Consider the following 27393-nt stretch of genomic DNA (forward strand, 5'->3'; position numbering starts at 1 on the left):
CCTGGAATGGATTCCCGCCGAACCACGCCTCCCTTTCCTGGTTCGCCCGCAGTTTCGGCCTATCAGGTTGAGTCGGGTAAATCAGGACGGGCCAAGCGACGCTCTCATTGGATATCACTCGTGGGGGCGGGAAGAAGGCGGAGCACGTGCCCGGGCGGAAGTAGCCGTCGCATCGCGGATTACGAAACGCCGCGGAGCTGAGGCAGTTCCGCTGGCTAGTGTGTACGCGGCGAGCTTCTCCCGGCGCCGCCCGCTCGGCTCCCATAGCGCCCGCGACAGCGGTCCGGACGCCGCCCGAACATGGACTCCGCCGGCCAAGGTACCTGCCGGGCCCGGCCCCTTCGCCGCAGATGGGCCCAGGCTGCCCGTTGTTCTCCGTCTCCCGGGGTCGCGTCTGCGACTCTCTGTCCTCTCGGGTCTCTGTTCACCCACCCCGCGGCCCCTCTTCAGCTCTCGGGCCACTGACCTCGAAGCTTATGATGGTCGTGGTGTGTGTCTTTTGCCCGCGGCCCAGACCGCTTCCTGGGCTCTCTCCAGCCGCCCTCCTGGTCTCCCCTGGGACCGTTCCGAGGTGTGGTTCCCTGGCGCCCGCCGTTGCTCCCGTAGTTTGGGTTCTCTCGCTCCCAGCAGGTCTCGCTTATGCCGCCCACCCCGTGCCCTGCTCTTGCTTGCTCTGCCACCCCCCGGTCCCTGCGCGGGGCCCTCGGGTTCACGCTGTCTGGCCCTGGACCCAGTCCGAGGTGTTGAGGGCGGCTCCCGAGCAGAGAAGGGGTCTTCGCGTTCAGCAGAGCTCCCCTTGGGCAGCAACTCTGCTCGGAGCTCAGCCTGCTTAGGGGTTGCCTCATGGAGAGGGGGTGGAGTGAGTCAGGGGCACACCCAGCATACCAGGCCTGTTTCCAGAACAGTCGCCCCAGAGCAGTATGAGATGGCCACTGAGGGGCGTGGAGCGAGCCCAGGAGATTGAAATCTTGAGAAGATGATAAAAGTCTGCCTTCCATTTTGGGGCTCTAGAGAGGGATGCTAAATTTCTTTCTTTCTTTATTTTTTTGAGACGGAGTCTTGCTCTGACGCCAGGCTGGAGTGCAGTGGCGCGATCTCAGCTCATTGCAACCTCGACCTCCCGGGTTCAAGCGATTCTGCTGCCTCAGCCTCCTGAGTAGCTGGGACTACAGGCACGCGCCACCAGGCCCAGCTAATTTTTGTATTTTTAGTAGAGGCAGGGTTTCACCATGTTGCTCAGCATGGTCTCGATCTCTTGACCTTGTGATCCGCCCGCCTCAGCCTCCCAAAGTGCTGGGATTACAGGCGTGAGCCACTGTGCCCGGCTACATATTAAGCTTTATAATTCCTAGGTGCTGCATTATTCTGGAGGGTGTTTTTTGTTTTGTTTGTTTTTGTTTTTTTGAGATGGAGTCTCACTCTGTCGCCCAGGCTGGAGCGCAGTGGCTAGATCTCGGCTCACTGCAAGCTCCGCCTCCCGGGTTCACTGCCATTCTCCTGCTTCAGCCTCCCAACTAGCTGGGACTACAGGCGTCCGCCATCATGCCCGGCTAATTTTTTGTATCTTTAGTGGAGACGGGGTTTCACTGTTGGCCATGACGGTCTTGATACCCTGACCTCGTGATCTGCTTACCTCGGCCTCCCAAAGTGCTGGGATTACAGGCGTGAGCCACGGCGCCTGGCCTTTTTTTTTTTTTTTTTTTTTTTAATTTTATTTTGGGGGACAGCGTCTCTCTCTGTCTCCCAGGCTGGAGTGCAGTGGTGCAATCATAGCTTACTGCAATCTTCACCTCCTGGGCTCAAGCGATCTTCCTGCGTCAACCTCCCAGGTAGCTGGGACTATAAGACTACAGGCGCACCATGCCAGGTTAATTGGTCTTTCTACTTTTTTTTTTTTTTTTTTGAGACGGATTTTCGCTCTTGTTGCCCACGCTGCAGTACAATGGCGCGATCATGGCTTCCCGCAACCTCTGCCTTCTGGGTTCAAGCGATTCTCCTGCCTCAGCCTCCCGTGTAGCTGGCATTACAGGCGTGCGCCACCATGCCCGGCTAATTTTGTATTTTTAGTAGAGATGGAGGTTTCTCCATGTTGGTCAAGCTGGTCTCGAACTTCTGACCTCAGGTGATCTGCCCGCCTAGGCCTCCAAAAGTGCTGGGATTACAGGTGTGAGCCATTGTGCCCAGCCTCATTTGTCTTTTTTTAAATAGAAGAGAAAGGCTGGGCTCGGTGGCTTACGCCTGTAATTCTAACATATTGGGAGGCCGAGGCCAGTGGCTCACTTGAGGTCAGGAGTTTGAGACCAGCCTGACCAACGTGCCAATACCCCGTCTCTACTAAAAATAAAAAAATTAGCCGGGCATGGTGGTGTGCTCCTGTAGTCCCAGCTACTTGGGAGGCTGAGGCAGGAGAATCGATTGAACCCAGGAGGTGGAGGTTGCAGTGAGCGGAGATCGTGCCACTGCACTCCAGCCTGGGCGACAGAGTAAGACTTGTCTAAAAAAAAAAAAAAAAAAAAGAGAATCAGTGGATAAAAAAGTGGATACGCTTCGTTTAGTAAGCGTTTGTCGAGCGCCAAGGAAGTGCACACGGCTCCGGTCCTATGGGACATTTGAAGGGAGTGAGATGCAGCCAGCTTTTAAGAAGAGTATCTTTGTTAAGTGCATTTAATCTGGTTTCTTTGTGTTGTCTTTTAAAAGGCATAGTTTTTTTTTCTTTTTCTTTTCTTTTTTTTTTTTTGAGACAGTCTCAAAAAAAAAAGAGACGGGGTTTCACCATATTGGCCAGGCTGGTCTTGAACTCCTGACCTCAGGTGATCCGCCCGCCTCAGCCTCCCAAAGTGCTGGGATTACCGGCATGAGCCACCCCGCCCGACCAGTTTTTCTTTTTTTTTTTTTTTTTTAAAAGAATTTTTTTTTGGCCGGGCGTGGTGGCTCAACGCCTGTAATCTCCCGGGTTCAAGTGATTCTCCTGCCTCAGCCTCCCAAGTAGCTGGGAACTACAGGCGCGTGCCACCACGCTAACTAATTTTGTATTTTTAGTAGAGACGGGGTTTCACCATTTTGGTCAAGCTGGTCTCGAACTCCTGACCTCATGTGATCCACCTGCCTCGGCCTCCAAAAGTGCTGGGATTATAGGCATGAGCCACTGCGCCCGGCAGTAAGCCTGTTTCTTTTCAGAATGTTTTGGTCAACAGGGAAAGTGTTACAATAGTCATGTGCTTGGATTTGGAGAGAATCGAAATAGACTTTTTCCTTATGTGAAATCTTGTAGACTTTTAGGGTAGTCAGGAAGATGCATTTGACATGAAGAAAAAACAGTGGCTGCAGGAATTTGAATGTGATCTGGGTGTAGTTGAGGTGTGTGGCGGCAGCACACTGCTCTGCACCTCTCCGCCTGCTGGCGGCCTTCTGGCAGTGGGATGAGAATCGGGAGGTAAGTAAAGGGAATTTTGTTTTGCTGACTCCCTGAAGGAGCTGAATGAGCAGCATGTGCTCCTAGTACGTAATTTTAGCATGTGCGCTGTCAGATGTGTTGAGAGGAAAATGATGCTTATTGTGTATATTAACCATATGAGGTTCCTTTTTTTAAAAAAAGTGGAAATTTGTCAGGGTACGGTGGCTCACACCTGTAATCCCAACACTTTGGGAGGCCAAGGCGGGCGGATCACCCGAGGTCGGGAATTGGAGACCAGCCTGGCTGACATGACGAAACCCCGTCTCTACTGAAAATACAAAAATAGCCAGCGTGGTGGCGTGCGCCTGTAATCCCAGCTACTCGAAGGCTGAGACAGGAGAATCACTTGAACCCGGGAGACGGAGGTTGCAGTGAGCTGAGATCGCACCATTGCACTCCAGCTTGGGAGGCAGAGTGAGACTCCATCAAAAAAAAAAAGGTGGAAGTTCTGTTAGATTGAGCTGCTTTCTCTGTAGCAAGGGTTTCCTGCCTCTGAAGATAGTATTCTCACTGGGAAGCCAGAATTCGGGTTTGGCTGCCTTGGGCCGGCATTTGTCGTGCCCTGAAGCAGCACAAGTGGCATTGGCCTTTCAGCTCAGGTGGCCTGAGGTGTGGCTGCCCTCGTCTACTGCCCATGCTGTCCTCACAGACCTTTCAGAGAAGAGGTGTTAGTCTCCAGGGTCTCACCCACTCCCACCTGTGCTTTTGTCCTGCTAGAGACCTCTACCGTATTTACTTGGAACTAACTTATTTGACACTTTGTGGCCTCATTTTGTCTCTGGCAGATATCAACCTGAATTCTCCTAACAAAGGTCTGCTGTCTGACTCCATGACGGATGTTCCTGTCGACACAGGTGTGGCTGCCCGGACTCCTGCTGTTGAGGGTCTGACAGAGGCTGAGGAGGAGGAGCTCAGGGCTGAGCTTACCAAGGTGCTGTGGCTTGGCTGTCTGTCCTGGGGTGAATTGGAGTTAAGGCCCTCTTGGATTAGTGAGAGGCCAGGGTACTGGCCATGCTCGGGAGGAATTGCCCTGGGTGGTCACCTACCCTGCTCTGTGTTCCGACTGATAACGGGGTTCTCTTTGTATGTGCCCAGCTCCATGCACTGGACTCAGAGCCACCTGGCAGTGGAGACAGGGCATGACTCCCTTCCCATACCTCTGTGCCTGGCCCTTCCTAAGTGCTCCCTGAGGAGTGTTCACACATGAACCACCTCTGAGCAGCCATCTACTGGGAGTGTCTCTGTTGGAATTAACACTTGATGATCATTTTTAAGACCCCATGAATCTTTCTTGTCTTGGATCTTAAGTTTTCTTTTAAACATATTTATTTTGGCTGGATGCAGTGGCTCATGCCTGTAATTCCAGCGCCTTAGGAGGACAGGGTGGTAAGGTGGGAAGATCACTTGAGCCCAGGAGTTTGAGAGCAGCCTGGGCAACACAGTGAGACCTTGTCTCTACCCCCAAAAATTAGCCAGGTGTGGTGGCATGTGCCTGTAGTCCCAGCTACTCAGGAGGCTGAGGTGAGAGGATTGCTTGAGGCCAGGAGGTCAAGGCTTCAGTGAGCTGTGATTGCATCCTGCACAGCAGCCTGGGTGACAGGGCGAGACCCTGTCTCAAAAACAAAACAAAAACTTCTTTTCTAAAAAGTATTTATGTGATCTTCTTTAAGTGAGAGTCCCTTAAGAGTAATGTAGGAATTAAGAACAAAAGCCTCCAACCATAATTTTTAGTCAAACCAACTGCCAAGAGTTTTCTTTTCACCCTGTGATGTGGTTTAATTCCAGAATCTGGGTCCAGGCCTAGGTCTGAGTAAGGTTGGTTGTGCCGCTGAGTCTGAGGACCAGGTTTCAGATCCTGAGGACATCACACAGCTATTTCTAGCCTAGAAGATTAAAGGAGAGTAGCAGGAAGTCCAAGGACACTTTGCTTTCCATTTAACTTCAGAATATGTGAGTTTAGAAACTAAATCCACAAGGTTTTTTTCAGAGTTGAATTACAATAAGGTGAAGTTTTGTTTTTTTTTTTTTTTGAGTCGGAGTCTCTGCCGCCCAGGCTGGACTGCAGTGGCGCAATCTCGGCTCACTGCAACCTCCAACACCCGGGTTCACGCCATTCTCCTGCCTCAGCCTCCTGAGTAGCTGGGACTACAGGCGCCCACCACCACACCCGGCTAATTTTTTTGTGTTTTTAGTCGAGATGGGGTTTGTTTTTTTTTTTTTGGAGACAGAGTCTCGCCCTGTCGCCCAGGCTGGAGTGCAATGGTGTGATCTCGGCTCGCTGCAATCTCCGCCTCCCAGGTTCAAGCGATTCTCCTGCCTCAGCCTCCCGAATATCTGGGATTACAGGCACGTGCCTCCCTGCCCATCTAATTTTCGTATTTTTAGTAGAGACAGAGTTTCACCATGTTGGCCAGGCTGATCTCAAACTCCTGATCTTGTGATCCACCCACCTTGGCCTCCCAGAGTGCTGGGATTACAGGTGTGAGCCACTGTGCCTGGCCCCCACAAGGTGAAGTTCTGTATTGCTTTTTTTTGTTGTTTTTCTTGAGACAGAGTCTTGCTCTGTCGCCCAGGCTAGAGTGCAGTGGCATGATCTCAGCTCACTGGAGCCTCTGCCTCCCTGGTTCAAGTGATTTTCATGCCTCAGCCTCTCAAGTAGGTGGGATTACAGACGCCTGCCACCACACCTGGCTAATTTTTGTATTTTTAGTAGAGACAGAGTTTCACCATGTTGGCCAGGCTGGTCCCGAACTCCCAGTCTCAAGAGCTCCACCTGGCTCAGCCTCCCGAAGTGCTAGGATTACAAATGCGAGCCGCTGTGCCCAGCCAAGAAAGAGAATTTTTTTTTTTTTGAGGACGGAGTCTCACTCTGTCGCCCAGGCTGGAGTGCAGTGGCGTGATCTGGGCTCACTGCAGCCTCCACCTCCTGAGTTGAAGTGATTCTCTTGCCTCACCCTCCCGAGTAGCTGGGATTACAGGCGCACAGCACCATGCCTGGCTAATTTTTGTATTTTTAGTAGAGACGGAGTTTCACCACGTTGGCCAGGTTGGTCTCGAACTCCAGACCTCAGGTAATCTGCCTGCCTCAGCCTCCCATAGTGCTGGGATTACACGCAAGAAAGTTTTTTTTTTTTTTTTTTTTTTTTTTTGAGACTTTTTGCTCTTGTTGCCCAGGCTGGAGTGGAATGGTGCGATCTTGGCTCACTGCAGCCTCTGCCTCCCAGGTTCAAGTGATTCTCCTGCCTCAGCCTCCCGAGTACCTGGGGTTACAGGTGCATGCCACCACGCCTGGCTAATTTTTGTATTTTTGGTAGAGATGGCCTTTCATCATATTGGTCAGGCTGGTCTCGGACTCCTGACCTCAGGTGATCTGCCCGCCTCGGCCTCCCAAAGTGCTGGGATTACAGGCGTGAGCCATCGTGCCCGGCCAAGAAAGAGAATTTTTAAAGAGAAGCTAGTCATATATGAGCTGAAGATACTGAGAACTCATCCTAAAGTGGTAAAGCTTTGAATGATGCCCCTTTCAGAGGTCATGTTCTTTTTTTTTTTTTTTTTTAAAGACCTGAGAAAGTTCAAGTCTTCATGATCAGGAATCTTTCTGTTGCTCAGTTCTAACTACGTTAAGCACAAAAGATAATGTACCTTTTGGTTTGTGTAACTGACTCTTGCCAAGGTTTGGAACTGACCTCAGGAACACAAGTGTTTTCTTAAGGGTGTTTTTTTCTGTCACCTGTGTCACTGTCCATCTGCCTCCTCCTCCCTGCATATGGAATTCTATGAGTGCAGACGGTGCCCGGCTGCCAACAGTTCCAGCTTCTATTGTCCAAGCCCAGACTGAGAGCCCTGAGGGAAAAGGATCCTCACTGTTTTTTGTTTGTTTGTTTGTTTTTGAAACAGTCTCGGTCTGTCACCTAGGCTGGAGTGCAGTGGCATGATCTCGGCTCACTGCAACCTCTGTCTCCTGGGTTCAAACAGTTTTCCTGCCTCAGCCTCCTGAGTAGCTGGGGTTACAGGCGTGCACCACCATACCTGGCTAATTTTTGTATTTTTAGTAGAGACGAGGTTTTGTCATGTTGGCCAGCCTGGTCTCAAACTCCTGACCTCAGATAATCCGCCTGCCTTGGCCTCACAAAGTGCTGGGATTACAGGCGTGAGCCACTGTGCCCGGCCAGGGTATTCACCGTTTTTTTTTTTTTTTTTTTTTTTGAGATGGAGTCTCGCTCTGTCACCCAGGCTGGAGTGCAGCGGCACAATCTTGGCTCACCGCAAGCTCTGCCTCCTGGATTCACACCATTCTCCTGCCTCAGCCTCCCGAGTAGCTGGGACTACAGGTGCCCGCCACCATGCCTGGCTAATTTTTTGTATTTTTTAGTAGAGACAGGGTTTCGCTGTGTTAACTGTGTTAGCCAGGATGGTCTCGATCTCCTGACCTCGTGATCCGCCCGCCTTGGCCTCCCAGAGTGCTGGGATTACAGGCATGCGCCACTGCGCCCGGCCGGTCTTCACCTTTTTAATACCATGCCCAGTCCCAGTAAAGAGCTCGGACAAGCCTGGCATGGTCATCCTGGGCCATTCCTCATGACCACAAATGGACATGGTGATTGGTAGCTCTCCCAGAACCATTTAGTTGTGGGGCATGGGACAGTTCCCTGGAGTCAAGTTCCTAGTACCAGATAAAAACAAATGTCTGCTGGCTGGGCGCGGTGGCTCACGCCTGTAATCCCAGCACTTTGGGAGGCTGAGGTGGGAGGATCACCTGAGGTTGGGAGTTCGAGACGAGCCTGACCAACATGGTGAAACCCCATCTCTACTAAAAATACAAAGTTAGCCGGGCAGGGTGGCACACGCCTGTAATCCCAGCTACTTGGGAGGCTGAGGCAGGAGAATCACTTGAACCTGAAAGGCAGAGGTTGCGGTGAGCCGAGGTCGTGCCATTGCACTCCAGCCTGGGCGACGAGCGAAACTCCATCTCAAAAAAAAAAAAAAACCAAAACCCAAAAATCAGATGTCTGCTGTAGATGCTGTTATTCCTAGGACGAGTTAATGCTTTGGTAAGCGGAAAGTTCTTGTGTAACTCATGGCACTGTGCATGAGGATGTTAGTCACTTCCTGTAGTAGTGATGGCTCATCATGTCAACTGCATGCTTTGCAGGTGGAAGAGGAAATTGTCACTCTGCGCCAGGTCCTGGCAGCCAAGGAGAGGCACTGTGGAGAGCTCAAGAGGAGGCTGGGCCTCTCCACCCTGGGGGGGCTGAAACAGAACCTGTCCAGGAGCTGGCATGACGTGCAGGTCTCTAGCGCGTAGGTACCTGCCCCAGGCGCACCCCTGGGGGCTGAAGAGAACGGGCACCACACGTGCCCTGGCATGTGGGGGGGCGTCGTCATGCCCAGGGACGAGTTGCAGCCGTGGAGTTGAGTGGCCTGTTTGGAAGGATCCAGAGAGAGGCTCTGAGCCCTTGGCCCAGCGACTGTGCCTTGTTTGTTCAAAAAGCTTGGTGTCTACATGTGTTTTATTTATTTTTAAGTTTTTGTGTACTTTATTATTATTTTTTTGGAGACAGAGTCTCACTCTGTTGCCCAGGCTGGAGTGTAGTGGCGTGATCTTAGCTCGCTGCAACCTCTGCCCCCCGGGTTCAAGCGATTCTCCTGCCTCAGCCTCCCAAGTAGCTGGGATTACAGGCGCCTCCCACCGCGCCCGGCTGATTTTGTGTGTGTGTGTGTGTGTGTGTGTGTTTTTAGTAGAGATGGGGTTTCACCATGTTGGCCAGGCTGGTCTTGAACTCCTGACCTTGTGATCCACCCACCTCAGCCTCCCAAAGTGCTGGCCACCACGCTGGCCTTTTTTTTATTATTATTATTCTTTTTTGAGATGGTTTCGCTCTGTCACCCAGGCTGGAGTGCAGTGGCGCAATCATGATTCACTGCAACCTCAACCTCCTGGGTTCAAGCAATCCTCCCAACTCAACCCCCCTTGTAGCTGGGATGACAGGCGTGCGCCACCATGCCTGGCTAATTTTTTCATGTTTTATAGAGACAGGGTCTTGCTTTGTTACCTAGGCTGGTCTCAAATTTCTGGGCTCAAGCAATCCTCTTGTTTTGGCCTCCTAAAATGCTTGGGATTACACGTGTGAGCCACCACATCCGTCTTATATACGTGTTCTAAAAAGGCAGACACACTGGCTAGTTGTCCTGGTGGAAAATGATAGGAAGACTGTGTTTCAGGGTCCAGACTTGAGAGAGCACTGATCAGGTCCTTGGCAAGAGCGGTTTTTCTCTGGTCCTTGTTGTGGGTGTGGCATGGTCACAGCCTCTGACCCAGATATGGCCATATGGGCCGGGCATGGTGGCTCATGCCTACAATCCCAGCACTTTGGGAGGCTGAGGCGGGTGTATCACTTGAGGTTAGGAGTTCAAGACTAGCCTGACCAACATGGAGAAACCCTGTCTCTACTAAGAAATAAAAAAATTTAGCTGGGTGTGGTGGTGCGCTCCTGTGATCTCGGCTACTAGGGAGGCTGAGGCAGGAGAATCTCTTTAACCTGGGAGGCGGAGGTTGCAGTGAGCCAAAATTATGCCACTGCCCTCCAGCCTGGGTGGGTGACGGAGCAAGACTCTGTCTCAAAAAAAAAAAAAAAAATATATATATATATATATATGGGACCATATGGTCCCACAACCCTAGGGACTCTGACCCTCCCCGATGACGACGTGGTCCTACGTGACGTCGTGGTCCTATAACCCTGGGACACCTGTCCCAGATGTCGCTCAGCTCTGAATTTGGGGAGTGCTGCTTTCTCACTTGGCCCTGTCCACGTGGCTTCTCTGAAACATACCCTTCAAGGTTGGGGTGGCTGTGGAATGTTTCCCAGAAGCCATGTTCCTACAGAAAGACAGAACAGGTCACATTTCATAAATCTCACATATGAGAGGCCCATGTTTTTGTCCTAGGACGTCGTAAGTTTTGAATCCCAAGGGTGTTTTGGAGCTGTGGGCTGTGCCCTTCCAGTCCCCCACAGCAGTGCTGTTGCCCAAGAATCTCCTAGCGAGAGACCAGGGGCTACTGCCAGGTGACAGAAAAGGGAACATCAGTTCCGCTATACCCACAGCTCACCTGGCGGCCTGGGGCCTGCACAGGGCCTGGTTGAGGCAGTGGACCCCATTTTTGGGCCGTCTGTGGAGTTGATGTTCCTGCCAGCTGGTCCCTCTCTGTCTTCCCTGGAACTTCACCTGCAGTTTGATGCCTGAGTTAAAATTGTTCTTCTAAATAATTCACTGTAGACTTTCTGTTTTTAGCTATGTGAAAACTTCTGAGAAACTTGGAGAGTGGAATGAGAAAGTGACCCAGTCAGACCTGTGAGTGCCTGTATCATCAGCACCTCCTCCTTCCTGCTCTCCGCCTCCTGACACTCAGTCGGGGAAGGGGGCTGTGCACACTTGGCACAAAGCTTGCTTTGGTATTTGCTGGCTATTTTTTCTTCCTATAACTTTTCTTCTCTCAGGTAAACTATCCTTTAAACTTTTGTGGAACAGGGAATAGTAGCTGAGAGAAACTCACTCAGCCACCTGACCACACTTAAAACTCCCCTCTGCCTGATATGCGTCCCTTATGTAAGAGGCCTGCACTGGTCCTGGCTGTATCTCTAACTGATAGAGCTCCTTGGCTTCCGGCAGTGCACAAGCTGGACAACACCACTTGGCCTGGGTTTGTTGGTGGCGAATTTCTGTTTGTTCTAACCCTAACCCTTTTCCCTGCTTAGCTCCAGCTGTTGGGTTCTCAGAATTCCTTTCCTCCTTTAGGGGTAGTTCTTGAGTGGAGGGCATGGTGTAGGATATGCTGGTGGAAATTTGAAATCCTCACGATCTGGGAGGCACTGCATTGTCAGAGCATCAGCCAGTGTGGATCAAGTGTGGATAGTTTTGTATGTGTGTGTCAGTGGTGTTGTTCAGAGTGACTCCTAATATTTGGAGATCCTTAAACTAGATAATAGCACTTCATTTACTTGTGCTCTGATCTGATTATAACGTCTTTAAACTGAGGAGGGGAATATTTTTAAATAGTCTCTGTGGGATTTTTTCATCTGTTATTTAGAAGGAAGCGCTGTAATCGTTGCCACAGAACATGGGCAGAAAGTCCTCCCATGTTGGTCTGAAAGGAAGCGGTTGCTGCCGAGCTTGTCTTGAAGGTCCTGGGGGACCAGGCTGGCACTGTGTGCACATGGAGCCTTTGCGTCTGGTGTCACGGTGGGAGGCTGGTGTCAGGAACCCCGGGCGGTTCTCGGCATGTTGCCCCGGGTATTCCAGGGACCCGGGCGGTTCGTGGGCATGGCTACAGCAGCCAGCTGTACATCTGGGTGCTCTGGGGACCCAGGCGGTTCATGGCATGTTGCCCTGGGTATTCCAGGGACCCGGGCGGTTTGTGGGCATGGCTACAGCAGCCAGCTGTACATCTGGGTGCTCTGGGGACCCGGGTGGTTCATGGCATGTTGCCCTGGGTTTTTTTTGTTTGTTTGTTTGTTTTTTGAGACAACGTCTCGTTCTGTCGCCCAGGCTGGAGTGCAGTGGCGCCATCTGGGCTCACTGCAAGCTCCGCCTCCCGGGTTCACACCATTCTCCTGCCTCAGCCTCCCCAGTAGCTGGGACTACAGGCGCCCGCCATCACGCCTGGCTAATTTTTTGTATTTTTAGTAGAGACAGGGTTTCACCATGTCAGCCAGGATGGTCTCAATCTCCTGACCTCGTGATCCGCCTGCCTCAGCCTCCCAAAGTGCTGGGATTACAGGCGCCCACCACCACGCCCGGCTAATTTTTTGTATTTTTAGTAGAGACGGGGTTTCATGGTGTTAGCCAGGATGGTTTCGATCTCCTGACCTAGTGATCCGCCCATCTCGGCCTCCCAAAGTGCTGGGATGACAGGCGTGACCCACTGCACCCGGCTTGAGCAGGGTGTTCTAGGGACCCTGGTGGGCTGTGTCTTGGGCTGTTGAACAGTGACTTTGCTGGGCAGCAGATGGTTCCTAGGTTGGGACAGTGACGGTCATCCTTGCAGTTTGGGCATCAGGCGGACGCACAGTGCAGACTCAGTCTGAAAATAGTCTTAGGAGACTTCAGTGCTGTTTTGTAAAACCAACTGACATAAAGCTGCCAGGATCCTATTTCAAATAAATAGTGTTTTACAGAGCTTATTACAACACTCAGCGTCCCGACCCCTCTGGAGAAACCTGTGGCTCAGCATGGAAGCATATGGCCAGTGCATCACCTGGCTGAGGCCATTCCCCTGAGTTCTGTGGGGAGAGCTGTCAACTGACGGTTCCAGAGTGGAAGTGTTTCTGCCGGGAAGGCCCAGGCTGAGGGCGATGGTTTCTGCTGGGACGGCCCAGGCCGAGGGCGATGGTTTCTGGTGGGAAGGCCCAGGCCGAGGGCGATGGTTTCTGCCGGCACGGCCCAGGGCGATGGTTTCTGGTGGGAAGGCCCAGGCCGAGGGCGATGGTTTCTGGTGGGAAGGCCCAGGCCGAGGGCGATGGTTTCTGCCGGGACGGCCCAGGCCGAGGGCGGTGGTTTCTGCCGGGACGGCCCAGGCCGAGGGCGGTGGTTTCTGCCGGGACAGCCCAGACGGAAGGGATGCGGCTTGGGAGGTGGGGCCTGAGGATGTGGCCATGGCGCGTGCTCTTCCTGGCTGGTGCCTCTCCTAGTCAGCTTCAGGAGATGGGCTGTAGATGTACCTCCACCGCCCAGAGCTCTGCAGGGGAAGGCAGTAAAAGCTCCCTGCATCCTGACCCACATGTTTGTAGATCCTTTCAGCCATTGGCGCCCTGGAGGATGGACGGGAAGGAGAACGTGGCCAGTGGGTGGAGGATAGCGCCGGTGCCTGGCCCCATGAGGCTGCAATGCGGCCACATTCTCAGTGGGTCATGTCTGAATGCGAGAGCAGCTGTGTTCTGCGAGTGGTGAAACAATTGCCTGTTGCATTCTATTTATAGGCAGAGGTAACTAAAAACCTCAGTGCTGAGAGGGGCATCATATAGATCCTGCAGTTATGAGCTGGTTCACTTGGAGTTGTTTTGGTTGCAGGTGACAGAAAGCACGACTCAAGGTAGCATCAACCAAACAGGGAGGTGGGAGCACTCACCTGGCAGAGAAGTCCCTGCCCCCACTGCTGCAGCCCAACAGTGTGGCCCCATATGGGTCTCCCTGGACTAATGGCTGTGGCCTTGGAGGTGGTGTGCTCTGGCCAGGCCTGGATCACTTGTCCATCCTGAGTGGGAGTGGGGGCAGCCCCCAGAGACAGACTCAGGAGAGGGGGAGTGCAAGGATGTCCCCCAGATGCCCTGTGCTGCCCAGGGGACAGCTCACTGGCAGTGGGACGAAACCGCTCTCTGTCCAGCGCTCTCTTCCTAGAAGGTCTTAGGAACTCCCAAATGGGTGCTGGCTGGGGTTGCCCGGCCCGGTGCTCTCAAGGAGAGCTGAAGCTAGTTATTGGGTGCAGATGCTGGCTCTGACCCCTGCCCCTTCCTCCCGGGCTCAGCTTCCCCATCTGTCATGGAGTAATAACAACCCAGCCTTCTGGTCCACTGAAGAAGGTGTGTGCCTGTGTGTTTGAGGCTCTCAGAACAGGCCTGCAGCACTGTGAGCCTTGGAAGGGGGCCTCACAGCTGCTGCCGCCACCTTGGAGGCCCAGGATGGGACTGAGAAGGGGAAGGGAGAGGTCAGAGCCACAGCTGTTGGGCAGGGACCTGCTGTAGGAAGAGAAGGCCAGGGAGGCGCTGGTGGTGGCCTCAGGCTGTGCAGGTGATGCCCATTGTTTCCAGGGCCGTCCCAGTTTGGAGGTTCCTGTTTCTAGAGGAGGTTCCCTTGTGACCCCCTAATTTCCACACCGGAGCAATGCTGAGGGCTGAGGGGCCCCCAGGGGCTTGAGTGTGGTTTATGGCACAGCAGGGACTGATCACAGTGGCACCTGGTGTCAGTGGCCAGTGGTCATTGGGTCCTGAGGGTCCCTCAGGACCCTCCTCCTTGTGTGGGTGGCATTTACCCACCCACAGGTCACGCTCAGGACCCGCATCTCATTCCGATCCTCCTTGTGTGGGTGGTACTTACCCACCCACAGGTCACGCTCAGGACCCCACATCTCATTCCGAAGGCCGGGCACAGGCGGTTGTTTTCTCTCCAACTTCGGTTTCCCCATCCCCACTCTTAGGGCACAAATGCAGGTGTAGCTTCCCCATGCCCACTCTTTAGGTACAAATGCAGGTGTAGCTTCCCCATCCCCACTCTTAGGGCACAAATGCAGGTGCAGCTTCCCCATCCCCACTCTTAGGGCACAAATGCAGGTGCAGCTTCCCCATCCCCACTCTTTAGGCACAAATGCAGGTGCAGCTTTCCCATCCCCACTCTTAGGGCACAAATGCAGGTGTAGCTTCCCCATGCCCACTCTTTAGGTACAAATGCAGGTGTAGCTTCCCCATCCCCACTCTTAGGGCACAAATGCAGGTGCAGCTTCCCCATCCCCACTCTTAGGGCACAAATGCAGGTGCAGCTTCCCCATCCCCACTCTTAGGGCACAAATGCAGGTGCAGCTTTCCCATCCCCACTCTTAGGGCACAAATGCAGGTGCAGCTTCCCCATCCCCACTCTTAGGGCACAAATGCAGGTGCAGCTTTCCCATCCCCACTCTTAGGGCACAAATGCAGGTGCAGCTTCCCCATCCCCACTCTTAGGGCACAAATGCAGGTGCAGCTTCCCCATCCCCACTCTTAGGGCACAAATGCAGGTGCAGCTTCCCCATCCCCACTCTTAGGGCACAAACGCAGGTGCAGCTTCCCCATCCCCACTCTTAGGGCACAAACGCAGGTGCAGCTTCCCCATCCCCACTCTTAGGGCACAAACGCAGGTGCAGCTTCCCCATCCCCACTCTTAGGGCACAAATGCAGGTGCAGCTTCCCCATCCCCACTCTTAGGGCACAAATGCAGGTGCAGCTTCCCCATCCCCACTCTTAGGGCACAAATGCAGGTGCAGCTTCCCCATCCCCACTCTTAGGGCACAAATGCAGGTGCAGCTTCCCCATCCCCACTCTTAGGGCACAAACGCAGGTGCAGCTTTCCCATCCCCACTCTTTAGGCACAAACGCAGGTGCAGCTTCCCCATCCCCACTCTTAGGGCACAAATGCAGGTGCAGCTTTCCCATCCCCACTCTTTAGGCACAAATGCAGGTGCAGCTTCCCCATCCCCACTCTTAGGGCACAAATGCAGGTGCAGCTTCCCCATCCCCACTCTTTAGGCACAAATGCAGGTGCAGCTTCCCCATCCCCACTCTTTAGGCACAAATGCAGGTGCAGCTTTCCCATCCCCACTCTTAGGGCACAAATGCAGGTGCAGCTTCCCCATCCCCACTCTTAGGGCACAAATGCAGGTGCAGCTTCCCCATCCCCACTCTTTAGGCACAAATGCAGGTGCAGCTTCCCCATCCCCACTCTTAGGGCCCAAATGCAGGTGCTGTGAGCGCTTTAGAATCCTCTGCTGCAGGTGACTTTGCTTCAGCGAACCACAGAATGTTCACATGGTTTTATGCATTTGTTATTTCAGGGAAAATCAAGGTTAAAGATGTCTTCAGAATTTGTATTTTTGGGCTGGGCACGGTGGCTCACACCTGTAATCCCAACACTTTTGGAGGCTGAGGCACGCGGATCACGAGGTCAGGAGATCGAGACCATCCTGGCTAACACGGTGAAACTCCGTCTGTACCAAAAATACAAAAAAATTAGCCGGATGTGGTGGCAGGCACCTGTAGTCCCAGCTAGTCAGGAGGCTGAGGCAGGAGAATGGCGTGAACCCGTGAGGCAGAGCTTGCAGTGAGCCGAGATGGTGCTGCTGCACTCCAGCCTGGGCTACAGAGCAAGACTCCGTCTCAAAAAAAAAAAAAAAGAATTTGTGTTTTTGAAACTAAATGTAGCAGGTCATTAGTTACTTATAACTGGTGTTTTATTAATAAAAGAAGAAAAAATTTAAAAACAGCCATGATTCCAGCTGCACGGAGCCTGGATGGGAAAGTGCATCCTCTGGGCTGGGCACGGTGGCTCACACCTGTCATCCCAGCGGGCTGGGCGCGGTGGCTCACACCTGTCATCCCAGCACTGCGGGAGGCCGAGGCGGGTGGATCACCTGAGGTCAGGAGTTCAAGACCAGCCTGGCCAACATGGTGAAACGCTATCTGTACTAAAAAGACAAAATTAGCAGGGCGTGGTGGTGGGTGCCTGTAATCCCAGCTACTTGGGACGCTGAGGCAGGAGAATCTCTTGAACCCGGAGGCGGAGGTTGTAGTGAGCTGAAATTGCACCACTGCCCCCCAGCCTGAGTGACAGAGCGAGACTTTGTCTCAAAAAAAAAAAAAAGAAAGAAAGTGCATCCTCTGGTAGGCCTTGGGCCGGGGGCGGGCATGAGAGAGCTGCGCTGGGATGCGCTGCCAGGGCACACTTGGTGGGTCACACACTCTTGTCAACTGTTTGGGGGCTGGAGAGTAGTAGCACTCAGCTCACACGGGCCTTCTGCAGGGAGTGGTGGGAGGGCCTGTGAGTAAGGGCTCCGGAAGGCCCATCGTTGGGACCTGGTGCCGCCAGTGGGAGCAGGAGGAGCCTGTGCCTTCTCTGGCGCCAGTCATCCCAGATGCCACTCAGGGCTTGGCTGGGTTTGCCAGCTCTCCAGGTTGGCACTGGTAACGCCGAGATGGTCCTGGGAGCCCGTCTCCATTCAGCCTCGAGTTCCCTGGCTTCACGGAGGGAGGAGCTGTGATAAGGTGGCTGTGGGTTTGCATTTTGGACTTTGTTACGTCAGAGTCTGCTGTGTTTTGTGTTTATGGTGGCAGCTGGATGAGGGCCAGCGACTTCAGGTGTTGACTGTCATGGTGGGCCCAACAGTATCCCTGCAGCCACAGCATCCTGCCTGCTGCCCTTTGCCTGTCCTGCAGACGCCAAGGCCCTAGAGCTTTGCTTTGATGGGATGTACCCATGTGGGTGGACACTGGAGGGAGCTGGAGGGGATAGAAGCGGGGCCTTCACTAGGGGCCAGGACAGACCCTTGCACTGTCAAAAGAGGCCTGGGAATGGAACTGTCCGATGTTCTGAAGGCACACGGGGCCCCGCCGTCTGGAGCAGGGGCACCTTGCGGGCTGCATGGCCACTCTGTGACGCTCGTTCCCCACAGACATGGTTGAGCTTGCATTTTCTCCCCTCAGCACAGTCTCATTTGGGAAGAGAAAAGGGAAACTTGCACGCATGGGCCGGTCAGGGCACTGAGAGGCCTTTCTGCTCTGGCACTGCCTGCCAGGCGTGCACCTCAGGGGGCCCGTCCGCTCTAGCAGGCAAATGGGGCGTGTTCTCTGTAGTCAGAGGGGCTGTGAGAAGACAGGAAAGCGAGCTTAGTGGGTATCAGGCAAGGGGGTGAAATTGGGTTGTGAGATGAGAAAGCAGCGTCATTGCTGGGCTGGGGGGCCGAGACTCGGCAGGGTCGCCGAGAGCTCAGTGAGCGAGCAACGCACAGGCGGCTCCTCACCGCAGGGGCCTCTGGGGGCCGAGGGGCTCTGGGCCTGCACCCCCTCCGTAGACACCTGGCGAGTGTCCACCCCTTGGCCCAGCTCCTTTCCTCAGTTTTCCTCGGGCGTGCTCCCAGTGCTTTGTTTGCTTGGCTGTGGGTGGTAACCCGCCCATGCTGTCTGGTTGATTTAACTGGTGTGTCTTCCAGCTACAAGAAGACTCAGGAAACTCTTTCACAGGCAGGACAGAAGACTTCAGCTGCCCTGTCCACAGTGGGCTCTGCCATCAGCAGGAAGCTTGGAGACATGAGGTGAGACGCAACCCTGACTCTGCTGCCCTGAGACCTGGCCAGAAGTGAGGTGAGGTGTTGGAGGTGCTACAGGAAGCCTGCCTGGAGATCAGGGCTCAGATGCACTGGCTCAGGGATGTGGCCATCCATCATGGCCCCGACCAGTCTGTGTGCAGACCCTTGCCTGGGAGGTTCGTCCATCCCCGTTGGCTGCTTTTCTGCCGTTGCTGTGTTCTTCAAGGAGGGTTGGCTGCCAGTGCTGTTGGGTAACTTGTGGTGCTCGGGGTTGGTGAGGGAGGAGTCTGCACCTTGAAGCTTCACTGAGAGGCAGCGACTCCAGCCCGGGGGTCAGAGTCAGGTCAGCGTGGGACAGCAGTCCTCCACCATCTCTAGGACAGGGGCTTGGTGTGGTACTTCCTCAGGTTGTTTCCCAGGTCTCAGAAAGTGCAGTCAGACGCCAGGAGGCCCTGAATGAGCCTTCTCTCCCAGAGGCTGGTGAAAGCCTCCTGGCCGTCAGAGGTCCCTCAGCAAGCAGGGCTGGGGCCAAGGAGTGAGCAGGGGGCCGGCGCTTTGTGGCTGGCATGTTTGCTCTTCCTTCCCTGTTCTAGGCTCCCTGACTACAGCATGGTGATGAGGGGATTGAGCCAGAAGCCTGGGTATGATGCTTGGCTGGGCTACCTCCTGGCTGGGCACCCCAGCTGGGCCTCGGGCACGCCTTCTTTCACAGGGGTTGTAGGAGTGGATGATACAGGTTGTCACCATCAACAGCATCCTGGCCCCAACTTCTGGGTGCTGCTGCCCACCCTGCCCTGACCCCTTTCCCATTCTCAGAACTGGTCTGCTGGCTTTTGGATCTCAGGGAGTGCCTCCCTGTAGCTCTGACCCAATCCTGGCAAAGATGGGTGCAGGCTTCCTAGAGGACCGGTGTGTGGAGCACAGTGCTGACCCCACCCAGCCCTCCCCTCTTCCCCTCTTGTGGCCTCTGCAGGATTCAGAGATACGTACATCTCCTGCTGGGCTGCCTCCCTGCCTGCCTGCCTGCCTGCCTGCCTTAGGTTAGGTGCGTCCTGCCTCCCCGCCTGTGGTTGCCAGGTGGGGGTCGTCCTGCGCCAGTGCTTTCCCCTGACCACTAAGCCACAGGCCGGGACACAGACGGCCACACACACCCAGGGACCCACCCTGCCAAGCAGAGGGGATGGCCACTGCCCAGGAGCTGTGCCCACTTTTATTTTTGTTTTTTTTTGAGGTAATCTACCTTCCCATCCCTGCAACTTCTATTTCGAGAAGTTTTAAACCTCTGGAGAAGCTGCAGTCATCACTACGCAATGTGTGTGTTTCCTCTGTGCACCCTCACACGCCCAAGGCTCCACACTCCCCAGCAGCTGTGACTTGGGGGGTCCTTGTGGGGCACCCTACAAATGCAGGTCTTCCCTACCACTGCTGAGCTTTGGACCCAGGAGGGACCCCCTGAGTTTCAGCTGAACTCAGCCTCGCAGGGCTGTTTTCTTCCCGAAAATGCTGGTCTCACCACAGAGCATCTTCAGGAAGTAACAGGTGTTTGTTGTGCCTAAATTATGCCGGCCATCAGGAGGCGTTTGCCCACTCTTAGTGTCCACACTCCCTTTTGAGTTTGTTCAGAGCATCGTGGTGGAAATCCAAGGGGCACGTGGAGCCCTTGGCACTGATTGGAATAGCCGTGCACAAGCCAGTCCTGGGGTTTTGATCTGGGCATTTGTTTGTATGGCCTCTTTTTCTCTGGAAGCACAGGGACACGGTCCTGGTTCTCTGTCTGCTCCTCCTTCTCTGATGGGGAGAAAGGCTTTTGCTCTCTGCTCAGTCCTGGGGTTGGCAGCTGTCCCCTGTGTCGTGTAGCCTCAGGGCATGGCTGGCAGTGAGCAGAGTTCCTGTTGCAGTGATGCTGGCACAGCTGTCAGTGTGCCCAGCCACACTGTGCCACGTGTTTGCACGTGTGCCCTGGTACGTGGGGCCAGCTGGGTGAGCGGGGCCTCAGGCTGACCTGGGACGAGCCAGCTCGCTCCAGTTGGCTGGCCGTGTTCACGGTGCCTGTGGAGGGTCCTGTTTGCTGGTGTGTCTTGCCCTGCTTGCTCCTCCGTTTATGTTTGTAGTGGTGGTGGGAACTCTGACGTCTGGAGCCCCTGGTGTATCCCCATCATCTCCCCAAGCAGTCACAGGTGGTTTCTGAGGTCTGGGCCCATTCACCTCTTGACTTAGAGACTGAGGTTAAGAGCTCACTACTTCCTGAAAGTGAAAATTGGGTTCTGGGAGGTTTATGTCATGAGTTCAGGGCTGGATGAACCCCGGCGGACCCCTGCTAACTCTTGGGCGGAAGCCCCTCTGGACAGCTGCCCAACGCCCGTGTCCATGATGGGCCTGTCCCAGGGCAGCCCCGGTCTGTGAGGCCTTTGGTGTGCCCTGGGGCATGGGTGATGGGGATGGGAGGAAGGGAACTGGATTCAGGTCAGAGTGCGGGGTTTACACCAGGGTCAGGTCACCGTCTGACTCCGTGGTCTCAGATGAGGCATCGGCCCTCTCAGGACCTCGGGCGAGTTGAGTGTTTCTCAGTTCTTCAGTGGCTCCCTCCGTGTCGGAGTGGGCCTGGCTGCAGTGGGTGGCAGCAGCTGCCCTTGGACACACAGGTTTCCAGGTTGGCGTCTGCGGGCATGGATGGAGCGCAGAGCAGAAATGCTCGGCGCCAAGGGTGTCCCACATCCTCCCATGGTGCGTGTGCTCCCTCAGCTGACGTGATTTGGGGAACACGGGCCGCTCTCGTTCTGTGGAGCTGGCCAAGCCCAGCTGTCATGCTGTGGCACATTTCACACCTTTGTGCTGCTGGATGGGGCCGGTTGTGCTCCAGGTGCTGTGGCTTCTCCAAACAGGTGTGCCTTGGGGCATAAGGCGTGGACAGGGTGTGGACCCAGGGGCCTCTTGGGCACAGCCGTGAGGCTGAGCAGTTGCTAGTCATGAGTTTGCGAGAGCCTCCTGTTGAGTCAGGACTTGAGGAGACTGGAGACAGTGCTGCTCTCCCTGGTGGTGTGCGGACTGGAGGAGCCATCCTGGAGGGTCTTCCCCTGCTGGGCCTGACTGAGCACGAGCAGGGGGCCTCCCCTGGGGCTCCCCGAGGAGGGCTGTGAGTGGGTGCTGGCCTCCCTTGCTTACACTTCGTTTCCTCTTCTCTCCTGCTGCCACCTTCCAGGGCTCATCCATTTTCACACTCCTTTAGGTAAGGCTGAGCCTGGACACACCTGCGGAAGACTTTTCTCTGAATTGGGGCAGGGTGGACTCCGGCAGGGCCCATGGGCGGCTGTGCTAGTAGAGGGCAGTGAAAGTGGGATCACCCCTTCCAGGACAGCAGTGCCAGCCAGGCGGTTGCTGCATCTCAGGGAACAAAGCAGCAGCGTGGGATTGACGCAGAGGCCCCCCGGAACCCCCCGGCCCTTCTGTGTCCCCTCCTCGTGCTTCCCTCCAGGCTCACAGGCCGCCTGCTGCCGGGTCTGTGAATAACTGGCCTGGCGTCCAGGCCTGAGTTTACTCCTGAAAAGGAGCCTTTTTTTTTTTTTTAGACGGAGTCTAGCTCTGTCGCCCAGGCTGGAGTGCAGCAGCGTGATCTCGGCTCACTGCAAGCTCCGCCTCCCAGGTTCATGCCATTCTCCTGCCTCAGCCTCTCCGAGTAGCTGGGACTACAGGCGCCCGCCGCCACGCCCAGCTAATTTTTTGTATTTTTAGTAGAGACGGGGTTTCACCATGTTGGCCAGCATGGTCTCAATCTCCTGACCTCGTGATCCGCCTGCCTCGGCCTCCCAAAGTGCTGGGATTACAGGCGTGAGCCACTGCGCCGGGCCCTCAAAAGGAGCCTTTTCACATGGGAGGGCTGTGCCGACTCTCACCACCTTCCTGTTCAACATCTGTCCTGTTTCCTTGTTTTCCTTCAGATGGAGTTTTGTCTTGTTTATTACCCGAGAGCCCGTAGGTGTGCCTCCCAAAGGGCCCTCCTGCAGACCAGAGCAAGCTCCTCTAGGCCAAGCCGGGGCGCCACCAGCACGTGCCCTTCTGCTGGAACCGGGAGGTCTAGAGCCAGGCCCAGAACAATCTGTGATTTCTTGTGTTTTTACTTGACTTGGTGGTTTCTCTTTTGCCAAAAGGTCCTTACTTGCCGAAGTCAAGTAAGGACATCTGAAGGCTGTTTGTACCAAATACTTTTCAAAAGCCCAGGCCTGGTCTCCTCACAGCTTCCTATGGCAGTGCTCTCCCCCCTCCCAGTGCTATGCGCTGGGCAACTTGGGGTGCCCCCCGTGAGGCCAAGGGAGGACCCTGGGGTCGAGTTTCCTTCGGGGGCATTGTGTGGAGGGGCAGGCAGCTCGCTCCAACTGCTGGGAGTAGGGGAATCCCAGCTCTGCCCATCCCTGCCAAGTTGGGGTTGTGTGTGGATCTTGGTGTTAATTCTTGCTTCCTTCTCTGCTTCTGCCATGCTTCCAAGCAGCAGCTACTCCATCCGCCACTCAATAAGTATGCCAGCCATGAGGTAATGTATGCCTGCTCGCTGCGGCTCCAGAGCCGGGTGTCTCTGGTGGGGGTTGGGGCGGCTCCCGCCGGTTACACCTTGCCCTTCCCATATTCCTGGATTAATTGAGGACTCCATTCCCTTGGCAACCTCTGATGGCTAAGGGCTGGTAAAGACCCCCTCTAGGCTGACGAGGAAGAGCTGGTAGGGGGTCAGGCTCTTCACCTGCAGCCTCCAGAGGAGATCCTTGTGTCAAACTGGGCCGTGTCCTTTCCAAGTCCTGACCCTGGCTGCCTGCAGTGGGTGGGGTGGGGTTCGAGGGGCTCGCACACAGATCCTGGCACTTGCCCTGGTGGGCTGTCACTCAGGACACTTCACGGTCTCAGCCTTCACGGAAACACCCAGAGCTGTGGTCCTTATTCTGTGCCTGTCAGGCACCACCCTGATTCTCAGGATTCTGTGCCTGTGCCGTGAGGCACTGCCCTGATTCTCAGGAGAGCCCAGAACTGTGGTCCCTATTCTGTGCCTGCGCCGTCAGGCACCGTCCTGATTCTCAGGAGAGCCCTGTTCTCCTTGTGGGGACTCTGGCTGGGTGTCGCAGACGTGCTGGCCTCTAGAGGCCCCGGGCCTGGGAGGGGTATCTGTTTGTGTGGGAGGGACTGAGTGGGATGGAGCTGGCCTGCTTTCTCCTCTTGTCTCCTTATCACTCTGCTGTCCCAGAAGTGTCCTTGGTCTTCCGTTCACTTCTCTGAGAGATGTGCATGAAGAACTGCACAGACTTTTCATAACCTCAGTACAAGAGCCCAGGGTGTCCCTGTAGGGGACAGCAGAGAGGGGCCGACAGCCCCCCAACTGCACAGACTTTTCATAACCTCAGTACCAGAGCCCGGGGTGTCTCTGTAGGGGACAGCAGAGAGGGGCCGACAGCCCCCCAACTGCACAGACTTTTCATAACCTCAGTACGAGAGCCCGGGGTGTCCCTGTAGGGGACAGCAGAGAGGGGCCGACAGCCCCCCAACTGCACAGACTTTTCATAACCTCAGTACGAGAGCCCGGGGTGTCCCTGTAGGGTATGACAGAGAGGGGCCGACATCTCCCCAGCTGCACAGTCAAGGGGTTTCCAGTTGCCTTGTGTGACGTCTGGACCTGTCCCTGTGGTTTTTGGGCATGGCTGACCTCACTTTTGACCTGGGGAGTCTCCGGAATGACCTGGCTGTCTCACAGTTTTGCCATGAGATCTTGGGATGTTGTTAGGGACCCTTTGGAGGCTGGCCCTAACCCTGAGGCCCTTCCGAGTTAGGAGAGCAGCACAACCCTCTCCTCTTGACACCGACACTCTTCCCTCTCTCTTTAAAGGAACTCTGCGACCTTCAAGTCGTTTGAGGACCGAGTTGGGACCATAAAGGTAATTGTACCTGGACTGTTTGATGGTCTTGGGAAGGTGTGACCTGTTACTTACAGCAACTTGTTTATTATTAGTCATTTAGTCATCGTAGACTCACATACAGTTGTGGGAAGTAATGCAGAGAGGTTCCTTGTGCCTTTTACACAGTTCTCTCCTGTGATGACATCTTGGAAAATCCTGTAGTGCAGCCTCCCCACCAGGACATTGGCACTGACTCAGGACACAGAACGCCTCCACACTGCCCTTCCTGGTCCCCACTGCCCTTCCTGGTACCTTCTTGGCCATGCTGACCTTCCTCCCGCCCTACCCCCGGCAACCCCTAGTCCACTCTCCCTTTGTATAATTGTGTCATTTCAAGAATGTCACGTAAATGGAACGATACAGTGTGCAGCTTTTTGGCATTCACTGTCTTCATTTGGCATCGTTCTCTGGAGACCTGTTCGGGCTGGTGCCCGTCCGTGATTTGCTCCCTGTCCCTGCTGAGCAGTGTTCGTGTTACATAAGCTTTTGTAGAGCATTGAGCATGGGCCTGGGATCTGCCTTGTGTTGTGTGCTCTGTCTCAGGTTTTTCTGTCTTTATCTTTTCTCTCCTGTAGTCTAAGGTTGTGGGTGACAGAGAGAACGGCAGTGACAACCTCCCTTCCTCAGCGGGGAGTGGTGACAAGCCCCTGTCGGATCCCGCACCTTTCTAAGCCTGTGGTTGCTTCACCTGCTGCAGAGCACACGCAACCCAGCCTCAGCATCACAGCCGCAGCTCTGTTCAGCGGAGCAGCCAGCCAGGGCGGATGAGCAGAGCCGGCCCTGAGGACAGTCCTGCCCATCCACGCGGAGATGTGGCTGCCGCGTTCGCATGAATTTGAAGAACACAGGCTTGTACACAGATGTTTTACACTCACGTTTGTAGATGAAACAGATCACTGTGCTGTCCTTCCTAGGGGTGCAGGAAGTGGACAGGGCGGAGGGTTTGAAAGAATATTGAGCCAAAGCCCAGGCTCCCTTTGGGAATCATGTTGGCCCATCAGAATGTTGAAGGATTGAAGAGTTCTAAGCATAAAATAAGTGGCATCCTCCTCCTCCTTCCCTGACTCACAGAAGGAATGCAATCACCCAGCAAGTCCTACCTGTTACGCAATTTTTTATCTCAAAATGCCGAACGGGAAAACTGTCCATTTTCTGAGACCCCCAGAAAGGAAACTGACCCTCAGCAGCTGCCTGATTGTTACGCGAATCTAGCTTTAACGGAAGCAAATTCATTATTTTTTAAATGCAGTGGACTTTTCAAAAAGTTTAAATTAGGCAAAGCAGCTTTAGCCTCATAGAATATTATTTCTTTGGACTCAAGCTGAAATACAAGCCTTACATTGCCTTATGCTTTATTTCTTTCTAATTTTTATATGTATATAGACGAGGGTTCCTTAATGGTTGTGAGCATTGTGTGGAATTTTACACCTGGCCTGCGTGGCAGCCTCTTCCAGTTGAGGTGTTTTATTTCACGCACACTCCATCCCAGTGTACAAAACCTGCTTCTCTTCTCAACCGTGGCAGCTCCCGCTGGCTCCCGTGCCCTGCCCTAAAGGGCTCTTGAGCCTCTGGGAATGGGAGGGGCCAAGAGAAGGAAAACCCTGTCTTTAGCACCCTTTAAAAGAACTGTGCCCCCTTCTCAGTGCTGCCTTTGCATGGGCCTGGCCCGACTCGCATTCATCAGTGACTCCAACCCTCCTGCTTGCTGTACTTGGGATGAAACGACCCCACAGGTCAGGTGGAGGGTGGGGCGTGGGCATCAGCCAGGATTGCTGTTGTCTTTTTCTCAGGAGCTACAAAGATCTCTTCCCGTTACTAAATGGTCACACCCCAGCAGCCTCTGTCGCACACCAGGGCCCTGCATGTCCGATGGCGTGGTCTGCAGGGGGAGCTCTGTGCCTTAGTGGCTCTTGGCAGGACACTGAGGGCCTGCCTGTGGTGTGCCCGGCTCTGCCACTCCCGGGAGAGGAAGGGCTGCTCAGCTCAAGGTGTCCTGTTCGGTAGAGCAAGTGTCCTCTGACAGCCGTGTCCCCGGACAGTTCAGACACCCTTGGGGATGGCACTCCACACACGACAGAGATGCAGGGGCCAGGGAAGCCCAGTGCTCGGCGCCCTTCGTCCAGGGTTAAAATCGGCCTGTGGGGTGTGGTGAGAAGGCAGGTTGTGCGGGTGTTGACCGATGTATCTTTTCCTTAAAGTTATTATAATAATGGGTAATTTGTCAATAAAGCATTCCTTTGGGGGAAAGTCCGCCTCGGCTTGTGTGATGTATCGTTCAGGACCATGATAAGAGTGGTAAATGAACCGGCACACGGTACCTGCCCTAATGAGTCCACACCCTTGGGAGAGGCAGGCAGGGGACAGTGCTAAAGACAAAGGGCAGGTCCTCAATGCTGGGACAAGGGGAGCCAGCTGTGAGGGCAGAATGGTATATGGCCAACCTGTGAGGTCAGACCCAGCGTCTTGGGAAGAGGAGTTGAAACTGAGCCCCAGGAGGCGGAGGAGGAGCTCACCAGGCTCCAGGTTGGGCCGGGAGCTCCAGAGGCTTCGCCAGCTGCCCCTGCAAGCACTGAGCTGCTGCTGAGCACACCTATAGTCCCCGCCATTCTGGAGGGTGAGGCAGATCACCTGAGCCTAGGAGTTCAGGACCAGCCTGGGCAGCATACCGGGATTCCATCTCAACTAAAAACAGTAGGCTGGGTGTGGTGGCTCATGTCTGTAAGCTCAGGACTTTGGAAGGCCAAGATGGGAGGATCACTTGAGCCTGGGAGTTTGACACCAGCTTGAGCATCGTAGCCAGGCCCTGACTCTACAAAAAAGTGAAATAATTAGCCGAGTGTGGTGGTGCACACCTGTAGTCCCAGCTACTCAGGAGGCTGAGGTGGGGGGGTCCCTTGAGTCCAGAAGGTTGAGATTGCAAGTGAGCTATGATCATGCCACTGCACTCCAGTCTGGGTGAGATTGAGACCCTGTCTCAAAAAAACAGTAGTAATAGTTGTAGGCTGGGTGTCGTGGCTCATGCCTGTAATCCCAGCACTTTGAGAGGCTGAGGCAGGTGGATCACGAGGTCAGGAATTCGAGACCAGCCTGGCCAAGATGGTGAAACCCCGTCTCTACTAAAAATACAAAAATTAGCTAGGCGCAGTGGCGGGCACCTGTAATCCCAGCTACTCAGGAGGCTGAGG

At 54.5% G+C, this 27393-nt stretch overlaps 1 protein-coding gene and 1 pseudogene across 7 annotated transcripts; both read left to right on the forward strand.

The window, feature by feature from the left end:
- The first annotated feature begins 113 nt into the window (after positions 1 to 113).
- On the forward strand, positions 114 to 26455 carry TPD52L2 (TPD52 like 2). 7 transcript variants are annotated; one of them, XM_016938381.4, is made up of 9 exons: positions 140 to 319; positions 4240 to 4385; positions 8607 to 8755; positions 10748 to 10807; positions 18183 to 18284; positions 21478 to 21504; positions 22762 to 22803; positions 24139 to 24187; positions 24784 to 26455. In XM_016938381.4, exons 1-9 carry the CDS (start codon positions 301 to 303, stop codon positions 24877 to 24879), a joined length of 690 nt encoding a protein of 229 aa, XP_016793870.1. In that variant the 5' UTR covers positions 140 to 300; the 3' UTR covers positions 24880 to 26455. The 7 variants fall into 7 exon arrangements, with proteins under 7 accessions (XP_009435939.1, XP_009435937.1, XP_016793870.1 ...); XM_009437659.4 differs by lacking the exon at positions 21478 to 21504; XM_016938382.4 differs by lacking the exon at positions 10748 to 10807 and having other exon boundaries at positions 167 to 319.
- LOC134809157 (uncharacterized) lies at positions 11473 to 12285 on the forward strand (annotated as a pseudogene).
- Positions 26456 to 27393: the final 938 nt, after the last annotated feature.

The sequence above is a fragment of the Pan troglodytes genome, chromosome 21, assembly GCF_028858775.2.
Source record: "Pan troglodytes isolate AG18354 chromosome 21, NHGRI_mPanTro3-v2.0_pri, whole genome shotgun sequence".
Lineage (NCBI taxonomy): Eukaryota > Metazoa > Chordata > Mammalia > Primates > Hominidae > Pan > Pan troglodytes.

Coding starts and splice junctions, on each gene's coding strand:
- TPD52L2 (XM_016938381.4), top strand. Junction 4,386..8,606: donor TCAGGGCTGAGCTTACCAAG/GTGCTGTGGCTT, acceptor CATGCTTTGCAG/GTGGAAGAGGAAATTGTCAC. Junction 22,804..24,138: donor ATAAGTATGCCAGCCATGAG/GTAATGTATGCC, acceptor CTCTCTTTAAAG/GAACTCTGCGACCTTCAAGT.